Raw genomic sequence first — 20,844 nt, forward strand, 5'->3', positions numbered from 1 at the left:
TTTCTGCCAACGAGCGGAGTTCATTGGCTCCCAGGGAGCTGCCGCTCATCGCTAGAGGGACGCTGATAGGCTCGCTCCGTGGAGGGAGGCGGGATCTCTGGGGTCTGAGGGTGCTCGCTCGCTTCAGCCCCTGCGGTTGAGAGAGGACGGTTCCTGCGTTTTCCCAGCAACTGAGATTTTAATTTGACCGTGGTTAAATGAACCATCTGGACCAGGGCAGCCAAGCAGGATGTGAGGGCACCAAGGGGGTTCTGGAAGGTACCGCTGCCCAGTAATCCAAGGCCTGTAGCAGCATTTTCTGAAAGTGTGTTTCTATGGGGGGGGGGGGGGGGGGGGAGGCGTGCTCCAGTGCTAGGAGTTTTCATTCAGTCACTCTTGTGGGAGGCCTAGTGTGTGGGGGAGCAAATACTGGAGAGAAGTGGATAGACAACCACAGAAATACCTCTCTGACACTTTGTAAGGAAATACCCACGGGGATCATTGCTTAATGGGGCTGAGTCCAATGTTAGCTGACCACCTACTCTGTGCCCCTCACTTTATAGACTTTTATCTCCTTTTTACATCAGGACAGCCCTACAGAGGAAGGTATGATTAGCATTTTAGAGATTAGAAAGTGGGTGACAAGTTGTCACATGCCAAGGTCACACAATTAAGGAATGCTTCCTGCGACCTTGGAGTATGTACTGTTTGGGAAGTTCCACCTTCCCTCCGTGGACTTGAATCCTTCCTCTAAATTGGAGAAGTAAGGGAGACTCAAAAGAAAGGCTGAGTTTTGCAAAGCTTCCCCACTGAAGAATAAGAGCCCAATTGTAAGGGCCTATGCATCCAGCTATTATCTAAGCAAGAATCAGAGGCCTGAATTAACTGCTAAATTCTGTACCCTGGTAACTTTTTCCAGGCAAGTTATTTTTGTCCCTTTTTTGTTTCCCCACTGATTTGCAACAGAACCTTGGGAAATAAAAAGCATATACTTATATATATGTATATGTATATGTACACACATATATATGTGTCTATACACACATTTGTCTTTGGTGATCGCAAGACGAGAGGAGCTAAAGGACTGATTTCCACCCCCTTAGCAACCAAGCTTGGGGTGCACAGAACTCCAGTGGGAAGAGTGGGCAGTTAACAAAGAGAAGAAGCTAATGGGCTGGGTCCTGGGATCTGCTGCTCCTTGGGAGAAAAGGAGAGCACAGGGAGGTGGCTTGGACCTATTGTGTTTTAGGCATAAACACATTGTGTTTTGTTTGGCTCACAGTGTTTTTTTTTTTTTTTTTAAGATTTTATTTATTCATGACAGATACAGAGAGAGAGAGAGAGGCAGGGACACAGGCAGAGGGAGAAGCAGGCTCCCCACAAGGGGCCCGACACAGGACTCGATCCTTGGTCTCCGGGATGACACCCCCAGCCGAAGGCGGTGCTAAACCGCTGGGCCACCGGGGCTGCCCGGCTCACAGTGTTTTTAACAAATCTGAACAAACATTTAAAACACAGGATACCTTAAAAATTCAGATTTCCATCTCTTAAATAGAAGATCCAGCAGAACTGGGCCATGAGGACACATGGCCCAGTAGATGGGGCAGGATGCGTTTCAATCTTCCATAGTCTCTATCACTTGGGTAAGCACTTAGACTCCACCAGTTTTCCCGTTGACATTGTCAGCTCAGGTGTCCATTTGAGGTTGTGACCTATGAGCTAACCCCTCTTACTGCTTCAACTTCATACCATCTTCACCCCAGCCTTTGGTCAGTTCCTGGTGGACCCTACCAATCTCTTTACTTCCTTAAGGCTCTGTACTTGATATTTACTCTTCCCCTCCCCCTTCCCAATTCAGTTTTGGCTGATTTCAATCTCAGGTTTAAGCTTAAATGATACCTGTTCAGAGTCTTCCCCCACTACCTTATCTAAAGCAACCAATTTTTGTATTATTTATAGCAAGTTGCCATAACTTAATATGCTTGCATCTGTTTGTCTGCCTCCTCCACATAGACTTGTAAAGGGAAAGAATCATATTTGTCTTTTTTTTTTTTTTTTTTTTTAAACAAGTTCCAGGGTAGCCTGGGTGGCTCAGCAGTTTAGCACCACCTTCAGCCCGGAATGTGATCCTGGAGACCCAGGATCGAGTCTCATGTTGGGCCCCTTGTCAGGAGCCTGTTTCTCCCTCTGCCTGTATCTCTGCCTCTCTGTGTGTGTGTCTTCCATGAATAAATAAATAAAATATTTTTTAAAAAATAAGTAAATAAACTAGGCTCCACACCCAGCATGGAGCACAACACAGAGCTTAAACTCAGGACTCTAAGATTAAGACCTGAAGCTGAAATCAAGAGTTAGATGTTTAACCAATTGAGCCATGTGTATGTCTTGAATGTGGTTACTTCCTTAGCCCTTAGTCTGCTGAATAATACATGTAGACACTCAAATATTTACCAATATAGTGAGAAAAGATGGGATGCATTGCTGATAATCAGAAGAGCTGGATTCTGGTTCTAGCACTGTCATCCTGGACTTCACTTAATGGCATTTGCAAAACTGGAACACTCTTCAGGTTGCTTTTAAATCTAAAAATCCAGGGCAGCCAGGGTGGCTCAGCGGTTTAGTGCCGCCTTCAGCCCAGGGCCTGATCCTGGAGACCTGGGATCAAGCCCCATGTCAGGCTCCCTGCATGGAGCTTGCTTCTCCCTCTGCCTGTGACTCTGCCTCTCCTTCTCTCTCTGTGCCTCTCAGGAATAAATAAATAAATCTTTAAAAAAAATCAAAAAATCCAATGTTCGCAGTCTTGCATGTTACAAAGTGCTGTGACATCACCAGAGCCACAGACTATTAAATCCTATTCCTACAATAACTGGTTAGCATAGATTCTGTTCAGAGACTTGTCATCATCCAGAATGTACAGTTATGTACAACTGAAGTGAGTTTTAAAAGGCAAAATATCAATGAACATATGAACTTGGAACTGCATAATAGAATACAAGGTCAAACTCAGAACAGAGAAAAAGAATCTAGAATACTTCCTAGAGAAAGTAGTTTCAAGTCCAGGGGCAATCTGATTTATTTGCTGACAAGTCCTTGCACCCTTGTTTACAAATCCATTGGAAGCACAATGACTTTCTTTTCAATGGCTATGTTTAGAATTAACAAGAGATTCTCTGATTAATGAGTTACCACTCAGAAAACTATACGAAAAGACACTCCATAGTATATTTTTAAACTTTACAAATCTCACTTTGTCCAAATCCTGTCTTTTTCTTTTTTAAGATTTTATTTATTTATTCATGAAAAACCCACAGAGAGAGGGAGGCTCCCTGTGGGGGGCCCAATGTGAGATTCACCCCGGACCCTGGGATCACAACCTGAGCCAAAGGCAGATGCTCAACCACTGAGCCACCCGGGTGCCCCCATCCAAATCCTATATACCTCCAAGACTCAACACCAATAATGTCTTTTCTTCCATTCTTTCCTGGGATTTCTGCCTCTCTAGTTTCAACTATATAGTTCAGTGAGCAATTAGGCATATATGTACTGTTTCATAACATTATCTTGAGCTGTTTAAATCTTTTGTTTCAGTGTACCTACATTTATATATTTTCTCCTTTCCTCTCTCCTTCAAGATTGGAAACCTGTATTTGGCTTCTAATTCATCCCTTTCCTTCCAACCTCAGTGCAGTTCTCATAGTAAACACTCAATGTTTGTAGATTTGATCTGCCTATGAGATTAGTCACCCATTCTTGGTAGGGAAGGGGCCACGTTGATTATGGAGAGTTAATTTTAACTTCTTCAAGCAACACAGGGGAACTAATCCAGATTAAGCCTTCACTAAGTACTAAACATTAATAGATACTTTGTTTATTTTTAAAGATTTTACTTAATTTGAGAGAGAGCTAGAGAGATCACAGAGGAAGAGGGAGAAGCAGACTCCCTGCTGAGCAGGGAGCCTGACTTGAGGCTCAATACCAGAACCCCAAGAATGTGACCTGAGCTGAAGGCAGATGCTTAACCAACCGAGCCACGCAGGCGCCCCAACAGATACTTTACATAGATTAATTTGTTCAGTGTCAAAAGGACCCTAGAAAATAGACTTTATTTGTTTAGAGATGAGGAATCAGTTCAAAGAGATTCAGTACATTTACAAGGCCAAGGACCCTAAGAGGTGGAGCTAGGATTTGAATGTGGCCTGATTCCAAAGCCTCCCCTTTTCCTGATATTCTGCTGTTGCCTCTTAGTGGACATATCCCCCACTTCTGTATTCTCATTACGATATTGCTTAGATATTCAGTGTAATAGAAAGCAAAAAGAGAAATAAAACTTGAACTTCAATACCCTCAAAAGCCCTGGAATCCTTCCATCTGTAACTGTGAGACCACTCTTGAGCTTCCAAATGGTGGCAACTTATCGCTGAACAGCCGCTCAAGAAGAGCAAACATAAGGCATCCACTCCCCAAGGTGGCTGGGACAGGAGAGGGACAGAGAGGAGGATTAGGAAAAGCTGTCCTTCTCTTGTTAAAAATTTCAGAAACTTTCCAAATTATGGGTTATCTTCATTTTCTCTTTGCTTACCTACATGTCCTAATTTTTCTACAGAAAATACAATAGGTACAGAAGAAATCCTGCTTACTTTGACTACGTTCAGGTCATTTTATTCTCAGGACTTCCTGGGTCTTCAGAAAGAATTCATCCAGCTCTGAGGGGAAAATGCTATAAGCTGTTATTTTGTGTGAATTTTGTTCCAGGTGTCCCAAATTAATGGTAGTCAAATTATACCTCAAAAAAATTCATATTTTTATATGACCCTCCAAGTGATGGTATTAGAGGTGGGGACTTTTTGAGAGGTAATTTTTTTTTTGAGATTTTATTTATATATTCAAGAGAGACACAGAGAGAGAGGTAGCGACATAGGCAGAGGGAGAAGCAGGCTCCCTGTGGGAAGCCTGATATGGGACACAATCCCAGGACCCTGGGATCACGAACTGAACCAAAGGCAGACACTCGACCACTGAGCCACCCAGGTGCCCAGGTAATTATGTTTAGATAAAGTACAGCTCCCGTGATGGGATTAGTAGCCTTATAAGAAGAGAATGACTAGAGTTTTTTCTCTCTGCCATGTGAGGACATAGCAAGAAGGCAAGCCAGGAAGAGCACTCTCGCCAGACACTGATTCTGCACTTCCCAGCCTCCAGAACTGTGAAAAATAAAAATTTGTTGGTTAAGCAATCTAGTCTATGGTATTTTGTTGTAGTAGCCCAATCTAAGGTTGTAATCCTCTTCCTTTCTCTCTGATGGAAATTCTTCCCGTTCCTAAAAATGGACCAGCAACTTTAGGATTTCCCTCGTATATAGGGTGCCAGGGAAGCCAGAAAATTAGAGGTTCCTTTTAGGTAAGACCTGTCTGGGTCTGAGAACTTGTTGTTGGCAGGGGCTGGGAGAAGGGTTCTTAAGAAACCTGCTTTGAGAGATTCTGTTCCTTTGACCCTACCTATCTCTGACCTTTCCAAAAATATTTGAAAGGATAATCATAACGAAATAATGGTTTGAGATAGCAGAAAATTTTGTGAAATCCTGGACTCTGGGAATAAAGATGGATTTTAGAAATCCTCAGTTCTCCCTGTTTGCCATTTACAGCATGGATGGCATAGTAGCCCATTGTTGATCCTAGCTGATTATTAGAAAGTGAGCTGCAATGTATTTCCCCATCCTTTTCTATGCCCTCTGGGGTTTTGAGGAATGAGGCTGCTGCCATTTCTGGACAGCAGATCTCTCTCTCTCTCTCTCTTTTTTTAAGATTTAATTTATTTATTCATGAGAGACACACACACAGAGAGAGAGAGAGAGAGAGAGAGAGAGAGAGGCAGAGACACAGGCAGAGGGAGAAGCAGGCCCCATGCAGGGAGCCCGATGTGGGACACGATCCCAGAGCCCTAGGATCACGCCCTGAGCCAAAGGCAGGCGCTAAACCGCCAAGCCACCCAGGGATTCCCTGTGGACAGCAGATTTCATTGGGTTTCTCTTTTCTAATCTAAACATCCTCTGTTCTCTGAGTTCCTCTACCTAAGACTCTTTAGCATTCTACTTACCCATTGGAGGGCACTCTCTTGCCTGTCTGTATCCTCTTTGAGGTGCCCAGAACTGGATAAACAGTTTGCATAGCAGGGCAACCAGTGAAGAGAATGGTGGGAATGCTCAGCTCCTTAGCTTCGCATACTGATGTATAGATGGAATGTCTAAGGTGACACCTGCCTGTTCTGACAGCTGGGTCACACTTTGGCCCTTGGCACACATTCATTTGGTCAGTGTGAGCCAGCAGAAGTTCCTGCATGCTGGTATCATAAGACACTTGAGCTAGGCCAGAGAGAGGTTGAGACATCTTATTTATGAAGAATCCTTAGGATAGATATTATTTATGAAGAATGTTTAGAACAACTCTCACTTCCACCTTCATTTGATATCACTGTCTACCCTGCGGTGTCTTGCTGAGGCATCTTAGATCTTTGGGCCTGGGAAAAGGGGGAAAAATAGGGATCCCTGGGTGGCGCAGCGGTTTAGCGCCTGCCTTTGGCCCAGGGCGCGATCCTGGAGACCCGGGATCGAATCCCACGTCGGGCTCCCGGTGCATGGAGCCTGCTTCTCCTTCTGCCTGTGTCTCTGCCTCTCTCTCTCTCTCTCTCTGTGTGACTATCATAAATAAATAAAAATTTAAAAAAAAAAAAAAAAAGGAAAAATGGGAAGCTAGTGGAGGGGCAGTCATCTCTAGCTTTCAGAGTTAAAAAGTTTGAATCTTTGTTCTTGCCGCAAATTAATTCTTGGAATATTTATTGAGTGGCAGTCATGCACTAAGCACCAAGCTAGGTACTGACAATACAATGGTAAGCACGATAGACTTATAGTAAAGCATAGAAAATTTGATAGGGGGAAATACATTAATTAATCATACAAATAAGTATATAATTCCAAAATATGATCAATGCTTTGAGAAAAGTAGAAAGTTCTATGCAAATATTTAATGGGGAATCTGACCTAGTCTCACCTAATCTTTAAGTCCTTGAACAGGTAACACTTCAGTTTCTGTCATCAAAGGAAGAGTTAAGTGGGCAAAGAAGGCGGGGGCAAGTTATGGTTGGAAAAGATGATATAGGTGGAGGGAAGAGTGAAGGCCTCAGGGAGGAATGAGTTGATGAGCTTGATTCCATCACAGTTAGACACAGTAACATACAGCAAGCTGTTATTTGGGAGATGGGTTGGTCGGTTGAGGGATGGGTGGGGAAGGGCATTTATTTTGGTATATGGGCCAAATGGCAGAGAGGAAGTAATTGGGCCTCACAACACAACGTTATCAGTATCTACATGATAATTTCCACATCATCATGTGGCTATTGACTTTGTGTCAATAATGAGTTCAGGCTGATCTGGCAATCTCACTACATGTTGACCCCAAGACTATGTTTTTGTACCCATCCCACCCTGGGGAGTACCCTAGAGGCAGGAGCTGAAGTTAAGAGCTTGGGTAGGGGAGTTCCTAAATCCTGTGACTGCCTGGTTCATAATGGCCTCACATGAGGCCGGCTGCCTCTAGGAACGGACAGAACAAAAAATGACACGCCAGAGATGCCAAGTCAGTCACTTCCTGTTTGTTATATATCTTTTAGGCTCAGCTCCAAGGTGGCAGGGCAGAGTTCACAAATCTGAGCTCAGCTCTCCTGGGCAGAGAACTCGTTGTCAGTGGTGCCATCTGCAGGGCATTATGGAATTTGCCAGGAATTGGATGGGACTGGGAGGGGAAAATACCATCTCTCTTCTCTCTCATTCAAGCCTGTTAATCTGAGCATGTACATAGTCCTCCACGGACTGAAAGACTCCTATTCCTTCTGAGCTTTTGGCAGGCAATATTTTAGGCTCCTGGTCCTACAAGGCAGGACACAGAGCTGTAGTATCACTTCCCTTCTTCCCTGCCAATTAAATATATCATTTAGGGGCGCCCAGGTGGCTCAGTCGGTTAAGCGTCAGCCTTTGGCTCAGGTCATGATCCTGAATTCCGGGATCAAGTCCCTGATCGAGTCCCCGATAGAGTCCCACATCAGGCTCCCCATTGAACCAGGGAATCTGCTTTTCCCTCTGCCCCTCCCCCTGCTCCAGCACTCTCTGTCTCAAATAAAATCTTTTAAAAATCTGTCATTTTTAAAATAAGAGGCACTGGGCTTCTCTCATTTTAAGGTCAGCTCAAGGAGGGTAAGAGTGATACATTGTAAAGGCATTTAAGCATCCTGGTGTTAGAAAAAAAGCTGGGTTGGTGTAAATTGAAAGTCTTGATGTACTAAGGTTAGTTACTGTTATCATCATCATCATCATCGTTGCCGTCTCTAAGTAAATCCTTCTTGGGTTTTACTTATTTCTATTTCTTTTCTAAATAAATGGCTCATTTTCTCTTGGCAATGGCTTTGATGTCTCACTGAGTAGAGCTGTCAAGTCCTAGGGTGTCCTGCCCCTCATTTCCTAAGCTTAGATGCACATCTCTAAGCTTCAAGTCCTTCCATAGTTGACTGCCCTATTCACCACCCTCTTCCAAGAAAGGCAGAATGGGAATCTGTAGTGCAAAAGGGAAAATAGGCCTAGGGGGTTAAGAGAGCCTGACTAATGACAGAATAAAAAGTGTCTCAATCTGTTTCCTAGACTTTTCTACCCTGAAATTCAACTCAGAAGGTGCTTAAAGAGACTAGGCTTGAAAAGACAGTGAATGTTTTATAAAACCCTTGGGTTTAATGTTTATATTGAATAGAATAATAAATAATCTGTCCTAAGAGGGAAATAATCTTTATTTTTACTTCCATTAGATCAGTCTGTGGGTTATAATCGTTACCAGGAATTGTGTTTGGTGCCAGGGCAGAAAAATAATCAGACCCCAGTACCCCCCAAAGGAATGCTTGATGGCATTTCCTGGCTGCCCTGGCATTTCATTATAGGCAGCCCCCCGCCCCGCAGCTTAGTCCCACGCTTGGTATTTAGTAATTACTAATCATCATGTTGCATAAAAGATGATTGGGAGCAGAGAGACAGAGGGAATACTGAATTCAAGCAGCCAGTTGGATCAATAACCAAATAATTAGAATATAAAGAGGATTGGATACTTCAGGAAGAGGATAGGAGGTGTCTATTCTAAAGGCTAGCTTAAATTAAGACAAATGCTAAAATTTGAACTGTAGAAAATCGAAAACCTTCCTAAACTACAGATTTCTTGTATTTTTTTTTTTTTAAGATTTTAAGTAATCTCTATACCCAACATGGGGCTCAAACTCACAACCCTGAGATCAAGAGTCACATGCTCCTCTGAGCCAGCCAGGCATCCAGGTTTCCTCCTTTTTAAAAAATGAAATACATCAAACATACTGGGGGAAAAAAGGATAATATAACCGATATTGTTCTATCCTATGGAAACATTAAACCTTAGGGGTTTGTACATAACTCCGACTGATTCTTGCTTCCTGTTAGTGTGTAGTTTTCTCCTAGATTAAACAGGACTGACATGTAACAAATGGGATACTGTAGAAATGAGAGAGTATGACTTGCAAGGTCAAGTCATAACGCAACAGTTTCCAACTTGCCCTCTCTTGGATCACTTACTCTGGGGGAAGCCTGCCCCCATGTTCTGAAGATGCTCAAGTACACTACTGGAGAGAGGTCCATGTGTGAACTAAGGCCACCTGCCAACAACCAGCACTAACTTGCAAGGCAGGTGGGTGAACCACCTTGGAAGTGAATCCTCCAGTCCCAATGAAGCACTCAGGGAACCGTAGCCTCTGTCAACATCTTGACTGAAAACTTATGAGAAATTCTGAAACAAAAAAAAAGAAAGAAAGAAGAAAGAAGAAAGAAAAGAAATCCTGAAACAGAACTAGCCAGCTAAAAAAGAAAGAAGAAAGAAAGAAGAAAGAAAGAAAGAAAGAAAGAAAGAAAGAAAGAAAGAAAGAAAGAAAGAAAAAAGAAAGAAAGAAAGAAAAGAAAGAAATCCTGAAACAGAACTAGCCAGCTAAACCACTCCTGAATTTCTGACCCTCAGAAAATGCATGAGGTAATACACATCTATTGTCTTCAACCACAGAGTCTTGGGGACAATTTGTTATGATGGCAATAGGTAATAAATTTGCAAACAACTATGTTCCTAGCATCAGCTTGTCATCTCAATGTTTTACTAGATTTTTAATTTTCTTAGAAATACAACCCCACAAAAAAAATACAACCCCACCCCAACACACACACACACACACAGCCCCCCCCCCCCCCCAAAAAAAATCAGATGCAGTTGAAATGCTGGCTTCTTTATCCTGTCTCTGCCTTTTATGCCTCAGAACTCTGAAAAAGTATCATGGCACACTGTACACTGAATATGTACGTTCCTTATTTTAGGTCATCCAGGACAACTCCCTGAAAACCAAGCTTTTTGGATTACTTTGCTATTTCTGGGGCTCTAGCCTAGCTACCTTTCTCCCTTGTTTTGCAGAAGACATTGCAAAACAAGGGACACTTCGGAGGGTCTTCAGACATCTCTCAAGATCGACTTCCTTTGAGTTCAGCATTAACTCAAAACCTTCAACCCCCATTTCGTCACCATTTCAAAGGGTTCCCCATAGTACTTTACAGCCCTGGCATCTGCCTTCCCCTGGGACGTGTGGTGGCTGCATTTGTTTTGTTGTGCTCGGCCTGCAGTGCTACCCAACAGAGCTTTCTCTGAAATACCTAGGAAAATCATTTTTCAGGAGCTGAAAACTATTCTGTAAATTTTTAGGGGGAAAAAAACCTGGGAAACTTTGGTACTCTTTTTAAACCTAGGATCAACATCCTCAGCAGACCTTAATAGTCCCTATACTTTCTGAATTTCAAATGTGCATTTTTTTAAGGTTAAACTTTCTATTTGCATCCTGTCTGCCCATCTCCTAATCCTTTAGATGTAGCCAAACTAAAACACTTGGAAGAAGGTAAACTATGCCAGGTGCCCTAAATTGTATTTTTACCCTAAACTACAAATGTTGCCACTTTACCCTGTCAAGCAGCGCTTTTCCACATTCATGTCCTATCTTTTTAAACCCACAGCTTATTTGGTTTTCTCCTCTTAGGATTTTTTAAGATTTTGAGAGAGCAGAGGGAAGAAGTAGACTCCCGGTTGAGCAGGGAGCCTGCAGAGGGGTTTCTCCCTGTAGACTAGGACCATGACCTGGGCTAAAGGCAGAGATTTAACCGAGCCACCCAGGAACCCCTCCTACTAGAATTTTTGTTCATTAGCAGGAATTACAACCCCACAACCTCATCATGCTCAAATGTTCCTCTAGCCATTTTTCTGTAATAGGGTTATTTTTAAACTTAAGTACGTTGGTAGGTTAGGAAACTCCCTTAAAACAGGAGTCATGAAAAAAAAAAATACAAAACAGGAGTCATGGACTTGTAGGACATTTAAAACTTTTTATACCTAAGTCATCATTAATTAACCCGTCATTTCAAAAGCTAGTTTAGCTCTGGACTAACAGGACTTTTAAAATACATTTTCTAAGGCCTTTATGAGCTAGAGGCTAACACTGGTTGAGGTGATCAGTTTGAGAATACAGCTTTTATTTTCCAGTTCAGTGTGCTCCCTTTTCTTCCCAGAGGTGGCTACACAGAAAACCAGGATCCTTGGCATTATCACCATATCTTCCAGATGTAGATGAGTGGTAGTACATCTTGAATTGGAGAAAGTAATTTAGAAAAAAAGCAGACGTTCAACTTTCTTTCTTAAAGCCTTTACTTTGAGACATGATGGAATAAGTGACAGGTACACATGGAGAAGACATGATCACAGTTAAAACTGAAGACAATCTAATCAGAAAGCTTTAATGCCTGTCAGCTAACATTGAAAGCTAAAGGTCTGAGTGTGACATGCTGCAGGGCTGAAAGGAATGGTATTTAGTATTCCTCTCCTTCTTCTTCACCCTCTCCTTCAACAGAATCCACACCAACCTCCTCATAATCCTTCTCCAGGGCAGCCATGTCCTCACGGGCCTCAGAAAACTCTCCTTCCTCCATGCCCTCACCCACATACCAGTGAACAAAGGCACGCTTGGCATACATCAGGTCAAACTTGTGGTCCAGGCGAGCCCAGGCCTCAGCAATGGCTGTGGTGTTGCTCAGCATGCACACAGCTCGCTGTACTTTGGCCAGGTCTCCACCGGGTACCACAGTGGGAGGCTGGTAATTAATGCCCACTTTGAAGCCAGTGGGGCACCAGTCTACAAACTGGATGCTGCGCTTGGTCTTGATGGTGGCAATGGCAGCATTGACATCTTTGGGAACCACGTCACCACGGTACAACAGGCAGCAAGCCATGTATTTACCATGGCGAGGGTCACATTTCACCATCTGGTTGGCTGGCTCAAAGCATGCATTGGTGATCTCTGCTACAGAAAGCTGTTCATGGTAGGCTTTCTCAGCAGAGATGACAGGGGCATATGTGGCCAGAGGGAAGTGGATGCGGGGATAGGGCACCAGGTTGGTCTGGAACTCCGTCAGATCCACATTCAGGGCTCCATCAAATCTGAGGGAAGCAGTGATGGAGGACACAATCTGGCTAATAAGGCGGTTGAGGTTAGTGTAGGTTGGGCGCTCAATATCGAGGTTTCTACGACAGATGTCATAGATGGCCTCATTGTCTACCATGAAGGCACAATCAGAGTGCTCCAGGGTGGTGTGGGTGGTGAGGATGGAGTTGTAGGGCTCTACTACAGCTGTGGACACCTGGGGGGCAGGGTAGATGGAGAACTCTAGCTTGGACTTCTTGCCATAATCGACAGAGAGACGTTCCATCAGCAGGGAGGTGAACCCAGAACCAGTTCCCCCGCCAAAGCTGTGGAAAACCAAGAAGCCCTGAAGACCCGTGCACTGGTCAGCCTGTTAGAAAAAAGGAATAGAGAAAACCTATTACTGCTCTTTGCTATATCATCATAAGTACACAGATTTCCACTTTTCATACAGCTCCAAGAATATAGATCTTATTTTGACAAGAAATGCTTTTAAATACATGTAGGCCTTCCTAGACTTTCTAAGCATTTCTTAATTAAAAATATCTTCATTAGTATTTGTAAAACAGCACCCAAGTAGTTCAGGTTTCAATTGAATTAAAAAAAAAAACAAAAAACTGTAAAGGAGTAGTTCACCTCACTCCATTACATTTCAATTCTGCATTTGAAATGAAAAAAACAAAACAAAACATCGTATCTCAAATGTCTTCCTTCGGATCCTTATTTACTTTATTCTTGAGAATAAACATACCAGTTTCCGAATTCGGTCCAAGACAAGGTCAATGATCTCCTTGCCAATGGTGTAGTGCCCTCGGGCATAGTTATTGGCAGCATCTTCCTTGCCTGTGATGAGCTGCTCAGGGTGGAAGAGCTGGCGGTAGGTGCCAGTGCGAACTTCATCTGGAAAAGGAAAACAAGGTGGCCACCCATCACTAACAACCTGCATGACCCTGCTCAGCCCCAGGCTGTCAGTGGAGCCTCAGACAGACCTCCTGCCCCAGTGCCCCGGGAGCTCACTTGGGTTACTGAGGCCAACTCACCAATGACTGTGGGCTCCAGGTCTACAAACACTGCCCTGGGCACATGCTTGCCAGCGCCCGTCTCACTGAAGAAGGTGTTGAAGGAGTCATCTCCTCCCCCAATGGTCTTGTCACTTGGCATCTGGCCATCGGGCTGAATGCCGTGTTCCAGGCAATAGAGCTCCCAGCAGGCATTGCCGATCTGGACACCTGCCTGGCCAACGTGGATCGAGATACACTCACGCTGCGGAAAAAACAGATAAAAATAAAAATCAGTCTTAAACTAATCTAGTAATGACGGCAAAGCAGAACAAAATTCATGTCATTTCTACAAACTTCCCCTTCTAAAACTAGTTAAAACACAATACTTTTAGATCTCTAGGGGGGAGAATCCCTTTGCTTTTTGCTCTGCATCGCTTTTAACGAATTTCTGTTCCCCACCTCTATTGGGAAGGCCCTTTTTTCCAGAGCAAGAGAGCTTAGTCACAGCTTCCTCCTTTGGAGGATGAAGATAGATAGCCATTCATCCAGGGCTCGGGCCTCTGAATGCCATTTTAGACTGGGCAGCCAGATTTCCGGGCAGTTCCCATCACAGGAAGCACGTGGCCAGAGCAGTGCGGAGGAAACGTCTGGCTGCAGGGACAAAGGGCGGGGCTTTGCGGCACAGGATGAATGAGCAATTCAGGGAGTGCGCGCGCCCGCGCCCCTCTGCGGCCGGCGGGGCCGCGCAGCTGCAGAGACACGCCGCAGCCACGTCTGCAGAAGGTCTGCCTCCGCCAACCCTCTTCCGCTTCCCCAGGCGTTGGGCTCAGCCCAGCACCTCCACATCTGTCTGGGCAGGGCAGGGGATTATCGGCGGCCCAGATCTGGAGCAAGATCCGATTTCCGTCCCCTCGGAACGCCTCACCGCCACCACCTGCTCCTACACGCATTCCTAACTCATACCGAGTTAAGGACAGATGGTCTCTAGAAGCTGCTGGGAGCTAATTGTCCCGATACCCTGACGTAACGCAGCACACTGACAAGGAGCTGTTCTCCTCCACATTCATCTTACGGCTGTCGTTGAAAGAAAGAAAAAAATAAATAAAAAAGGAAAACTCAGGCTACCAGGAGCCACGCCCTACAGCGGCAGGCCCGCAGCGACCCGGCGCGCACGCGCAGACTGCAGGGGCGGTCTCCCGCCTCTCCCTGTGGCGGGAAGGTAACGGTCGCGCGTGCGCTTTTGTGTCCGGCTCCTTCCCGCCTCCGCGCTCCTGGCAGAGGAGGAAGTGAGGGCGTGCAGAGCCCGCGCGCGCGCCCGCCAAAAGCGGGGGAAGGAAAGGGGGGGATGGGAACGCGCGGGAAAAAGGCTGTAGGGTCTCGGGCCGCCGCCGCGCCCCAAGAGGTAAGGGCGAATGGAGAACCCCGACCACGGTCTCGGGAGCCGGCGCCCGGCCATCCTCTCCCACAGTCCGAGACGAAAACGCGGCGGCCCCCCGTCCTGGCCCCAGCTGTTCTCACTGCTCCCGCCCTCGCCTCGCCTCTCGCCTTCCCAAATCAGGGCGCTCATCTCCGGCTGGCGCCCCCTCACCCACCCCCGCCCCCGCCCCCGCCCCGAGACCGCCAGGCTCGCTTCCCCCGGTCTTCCAGGGCAAGGGCGGCGCCCCGAGCGGCCCACTCACCATGGTGGCTGCGGGGTAGCAGGCGCAGGCGACAGGAGCAGACACCGGGTCCCGGTTACCGTCCCCGACAAGCTAAGAGTCGAGGTAAGTAACGCACTGAGGCGGGGGCGCCGCCGGAGCCTCTTAAGTAGCGGTCCGGGAGGGCGGGCGGGCCCGGGCGGTGCCACGGCCGCGGGCCCCTCCTCCCGCCCGGCGCGCCCACTCGGCGCCCGGCTCGGCCGCCGCAGAGGCGGGCTCCTGGCCCAGGGCGCCCCCTCCCCCCGCCCCCCCCCCGCGCGCCGGCCGTGCGGGGCGGGGTCCGCCGCGCCTGCGGACAGCGAGCTCGGGTGCTGCAGTCTGCGGCGCATGGCTGCCGGGGCCCGGGCGGGGGGCGGGGGCGGGCGCGGGTTCGCGAACCAGCACGGGGACGGGAGAGGAGGCCTGCCTCAATTTGGACGAACCCTAAGACTTAAGAAGTCCGTACAGCGTTAAAGCTGAAGCACCATGAAATGCAGAAATTTCTGGTCCGGATAGCTCAGCTGATTATTTTCAGGTTGCTACAATTTGTCAGTGAGTCTCGCCTTTTTTTTTTTTTTCCCCCTTTTCTCAGCTCCTTTAAAGGCGGTGCAGTCTTTACTTAACCTGATAATGTGGAGGATGCAAGGTTTAGAAAACAGACTCGTTTTATTTGCTTAATGACTTGCTCGTTAAACTAAGGTGGCAGACGTTGGATGCAAAAGCATTTGAGTCATTCAGAGAGTAATACCTAAGTTTGAACATCGCAGCCGTTAAAAGGGCTTCCTAGGCCCCGTGTTTAGGCATAACCAACAATTTTATGGAACAGTTCCAGGGGCTTTCAAAAGGGAAATCCAAAGATACATTTCAAATAGGAGAGCTGAATTGTAGAAGTGAGGGCAGAAACTTGGATAGTGAGGAAATTGTTGACACTGAAGGATGTTAGGAAGTAGGGAAACCTCGTGTTATTTAGAGCTTTGCAAAAACTGTATGTAATAACTGCTTTCTGCTGGTCAAGATAGATCAGTTGATTATAGCGTCCATCTAGGAGGCCCAGATTATAGTGGATATCCACTCCCTCCCAGCTCTGCCTTTGAGGAGACTATTCCATGACCATAAAGTATATAAACCCTTAGAAATGCATAAAGTGGTTAGTTAGGGTTAAAATGGGGCTTTAAAATGGGCCTAGCAGAAACCTATTGCTGTTACGCTGCTCCTCAAAATCTCCTCCCAGTGATAGTATGTTAGTAAAGAAAAAGTAAATATAAAACAGTAATAATTTACAGTTTACATTCAGTTATTACCTTACTTAGACTTGGTAAAAACTTCACCCTTCATATCAGACAAATAACAGATTTACACTGTTAATATGTCTGTAGTTTATAAGGAGATATATATATATATACATACACATATATAGGGATATATATACATATATGGATATATAAGGATATATGTATGTATATATATATATAAAGATATACACACATACACAGATACAGAAATATTTTTACTTCTTATATATATGTAAATTTTCCACTCATATGAATCTGGAATACAAACAAGAGGTTTTCTTTTATTTCTAATAAATATTTTTTTGTAATCCTGTTGAAAAGTCTTCAACTCAAGATCCAAATTTGTGCGTATTTTCCAAACTAGATTCCTGGGGACAGGAATATGTTTAAATATTGTCTCACTTATTCTTAAAGGAGATAGAAAATGATTAGTTTGCCTGGACCAGAAAATGAATGTTAGGGAATGTTAGGGAACCACCCTGCTTAACTCCATTTTGCTGTCTGCTCTGGATGAAAGCCATTTGGAAGCAGGCACCTCCCTTCTAGCTCTCTGCAGTACCTTAGAGCTTTCACTGCAGAGATTTGCTCCTGTGGGCCTGTATGTCTCCCCAGATACTTTCCTAAAATCATTAGCTTTGCTAGCCTTGTTTCTGTGAATTCCCTTGTTGTGAATGAGGAAGTATTTGAGGGTTTTTTCAGGTCCCTGATGACACCTTAGTTTTCAGAGTAATGTAGATACAAAAGGGACATTTAAATATAATCTAGTCTGGTATCTTTATGCCAGAAAAATATTGAATAATGATAAGTTTATCTGAGAGGAAAGGCTGACTTTTTTCTTCTTTTTTTATATTAAACTTATATTAAACATATTAAACTTACATAGGTTTGTTTGCTTATATTATATATAGATGCATATACTTTGTATATATTTAACAACTAAATAGTAGTTGTCTATTGCTGGAATGTAAACACAGTATTATCCACTGTCTTTTAACATTTTAACTGATTATTAGATCTTTGTTTTGTTGGACTGCATCAGGGCCTGTAACTATTTGCTTTAAGTCTTTGGTGTAATGGGAAACCCTGTGTTGCTACTCGAGCCACTCCCATTTTTGCTACTTAATATCACCGCCATTTGCTACTGTTCTACACAGTCATCAACATTTCTGATGGTTCCATATTGTGGTTTAGACACAATAGTTCACAATATATTTTGTTCCTTTAACCAGCTTTACAGGGAAAGTAAAAAATAAGTCACAATAACTTAACAAACATCAACTATTTTTAAATATTTGACCTTTTATTCTTATTTATTGCAGTGTTATAAAATTTACATATGCTGTTTTGTGTTGTGTTCTGTCTCTCTCCTCCCCCCTCCCCCCCCCCCCACCCCCAGTGGATGGTATGTGGGAAAGAAAATGGGTTTTGGTTTCAGATAGTACTAGATGCAATTTTAACTTTGTCGGTTAATAGCGGTATGACTTTAGACCCCTAATTGTCTTTCTCCAGCTTCATTTATGAATGGGAATCAGTATGAGTTTGAAACTTTTTTCTCATACTGTCACATTCAAACCCATTAGTAAATTTTCAGTTTTATTTATTTTTTATTTTTTTTAAAGATTTATTTATTTATGATAGACAGAGAGAGAGAGAGAGAGGCAGAGACAGAGACACAGGCAGAGGGAGAAGCAGGCTCCATGCCCGGAGACCAACGCGGGACTCGATCCCGAGACTCCGGGACCGCGCCCTGGGCCAAAGGCAGGCGCTAAACCGCTGAGCCACCCAGGGATCCCCTAAATTTTCAGTTTTATCTTCAAAATATGCCCGTCACTTTTTATCACATCCCCTTATTTCAAAGTATTTATAGAACCTGAAATTAGCTTGTTTGTATATTTATTTACTTGTTTAAAAATTCTCCCTAATTACATGCAAGCTCTATGTCTATTTTTGTGGAAGTCAATCTTGGTTGCCCCTCCAAAAAACACCTTATTTCATTCTTCTTTGCCAAGATAATCTCTCCTTCTCCCTCTCCCTCGTCTTTTTAAAGGATATTTATGTGCTCTATCCCAGGGGATAAAGAGAAGGAACCCTATTTCTCTTTACAAGATATTTACTTACTTTTTCAGTTTCCTTCATAATTGGCCCAGTTCTGGCCAATAGAACATAAAGGGAAGTTGGCTAGAGTATTTCTGCAAATGGTTTTGAAAGAGAACTTCAACTACCTCCATTTTGACCTCAGTCTCTACTTTCTAAGTGATTAACTTCTTTTTTCTAAACTTATCTTTCTTTTTTTAAAGATTTTATTTTTGAGTAATCTCTACACCCAACATGGGGCTCAAATTTACAAACCTAAGATCAAGAGTCACAATCAGCCAGGCACCCCACACCAAACTTACCTCTTAACTCAGTCAAAAGACCCTTTGGGCAAAGCATCCCCTGATGGGAACCTAAGCTACCCCCTTGAAAAATAAGGACTGCCCTTAGCCAGAAAGATCCCTCCTGACTGATCCTAAGACAATGATCAATTTAACCTTCCCCACCTATCTGTATGTGCCCACCAACCCTTTGCTCCACATTTTCCTCATATATACCTGGAAGTATTTTCAGTACTTTGGAGTCAGTCTTTGAAATGTTGGTCTGCTGTTTTCCTGGTGTTGGCCTCACTGAAATAAATTCCTTTCTTGTTTTACCACCACTCTCTTCTCTGCCTTTGGATTTTGTCAGTGGTGAGTGGTTGAGTCTGATCTGTTTGGTACACCCAGAACAGGGTGCTCTTGCACCTCTGTACCCCAGCTATAGTTTTCGTCTCTGATAAAAAGAGATTGCACCCTTGAGGACCTTTTTTACATTCCTCCCCCTTCCTTTCTGTTTTGGAAATGTTCTGTGAAGGTGTGATGCCTATAGCTGATTTAAGATATTCCAGGTCTTAATATAAAGAGAATCAAAGACAGAACAATTCAGTGCTCTGACACTGAAACTGCTGAGCCAACCCTTAAAACCAGCTACTTCCATATTTATTTATTTAAATATTTTATTTATTATTTATTTATTTATTTATTTATTTATATTTTTAAAGATTTTATTTATTTGTTCATGAGAGACACACAGAGAAAGAGGCAGAGACACAGGCAGAGGGAGAAACAGGCTTGCCACAGGGAGCCCAATGTGGGACTCAATCCCAGGACCCTGGGATTATACCCTGAGCCAAAGGCAGAAGCTCAACCACTAAGCCACCCAGGCATGCATATCTATCTATCTATCTATCTATCTATCTATCTATCTATCTATCTATCTATCTTAGAGAGCGTGCACACGTGCGTGTGCATAAGATAGGGGGAGGAACAGAGGAGGGAAAGGAAGGGGAAAGAATCTCATGTAGAACCAACCACCAGCCACCCCTCCTACCCCCGCCCCCCCCATATGCAGGGCTGGATCCTATGACCCTGAGACCATGACCTGAGCTGAAACCAAGAGTCAAGATTCGGTCACTCAATGGACTGAGCCACCCAGGGGCCCCTAGATTTATTCTTACAGTAAGTGCCTAATATGTCATTTGTTGTTGAATGTCACACTTGATGATTTTTTTAAAAGATTTTTTATTTATTTGACTCATGAGAGACACATAGAGAGGCAGAGACACAGACAGAGGGAGAGAAGCAGGCTCCCTGTGGGGAGCCCAATGCAGGACTCCAGGATCACGCCCTGAGCGTAAGGCAGATGCTCAACTGCTGAGCCACCCAGGCATCCCAATGATTTTTTTTTTAAGATTTTATTTATTTATTCATAAGAGATACAGAGAGAGAGGCAGAGACATAGGCAGAGGGAGGAGAAGCAGGCTTCATGCAGGGAGCCCAATGTAGGACTCGATTCTGGGACCCGGGGGTCACACCCTGAGCCAAAGGCAGATGCTCAACCACTGAGCCACCTAGGCGTCCCAGATTTGATGATTGATTGGGTACAGGATTTGAAGGAAACTGAGCAATGGAGGTAATTTTTAGTTTTTGAGTTTAAATAACTGATTGAATCATGGTGTTTTTCACTGATATCAGAATACTGAAGGAAGAAGGGGATAGAAACTGAAGAAGGGACACTGAAGCTAAAAATTCAGCTTTTGACATGTTTTGAGGTTTAAATGTCTGTGGTACATATACCTGAAGATGTCCATTAGTCATTCATATATGCAGATACGGAGAGAGGAGAATGATACAGATTTGAGAGTCTTCAACATTGGCTTTAAGATGATAATTAAATCATGAAGATGGTTAAGACCACTCAGGAGGAATGCATATAGCTTGGAGAATGATAGCTTTAGTAGAGAACCTGGCCTTAGTAGGGAATCTG

At 44.3% G+C, this 20,844-nt stretch overlaps 1 protein-coding gene and 1 long non-coding RNA gene across 2 annotated transcripts; one reads left to right on the forward strand and one right to left on the reverse strand.

Moving 5' to 3' along the window:
- Window positions 1-11,744: 11,744 nt before the first annotated feature.
- Window positions 11,745-15,462, reverse strand: LOC119866377 (tubulin alpha-1B chain). Its single transcript, XM_038577535.1, has 4 exons — window positions 15,215-15,462; window positions 13,575-13,797; window positions 13,286-13,434; window positions 11,745-12,904 (listed from the first exon to the last, which is right to left on the reverse strand). The coding sequence occupies exons 1-4, from the start codon at window positions 15,215-15,217 to the stop codon at window positions 11,924-11,926; spliced, it is 1,356 nt and encodes a 451-aa protein (XP_038433463.1). The 5' UTR covers window positions 15,218-15,462; the 3' UTR covers window positions 11,745-11,923.
- Window positions 15,463-15,599: 137 nt separating this feature from the next.
- On the forward strand, window positions 15,600-19,982 carry LOC119866378. The gene is made up of 3 exons (XR_005380116.1): window positions 15,600-15,763; window positions 17,900-17,905; window positions 19,930-19,982. It is a non-coding gene; the product is annotated as an uncharacterized LOC119866378 (long non-coding RNA).
- Window positions 19,983-20,844: the final 862 nt, after the last annotated feature.

Source organism: Canis lupus, chromosome 27 (assembly GCF_011100685.1).
Source record: "Canis lupus familiaris isolate Mischka breed German Shepherd chromosome 27, alternate assembly UU_Cfam_GSD_1.0, whole genome shotgun sequence".
Taxonomy (NCBI): domain Eukaryota; kingdom Metazoa; phylum Chordata; class Mammalia; order Carnivora; family Canidae; genus Canis; species Canis lupus.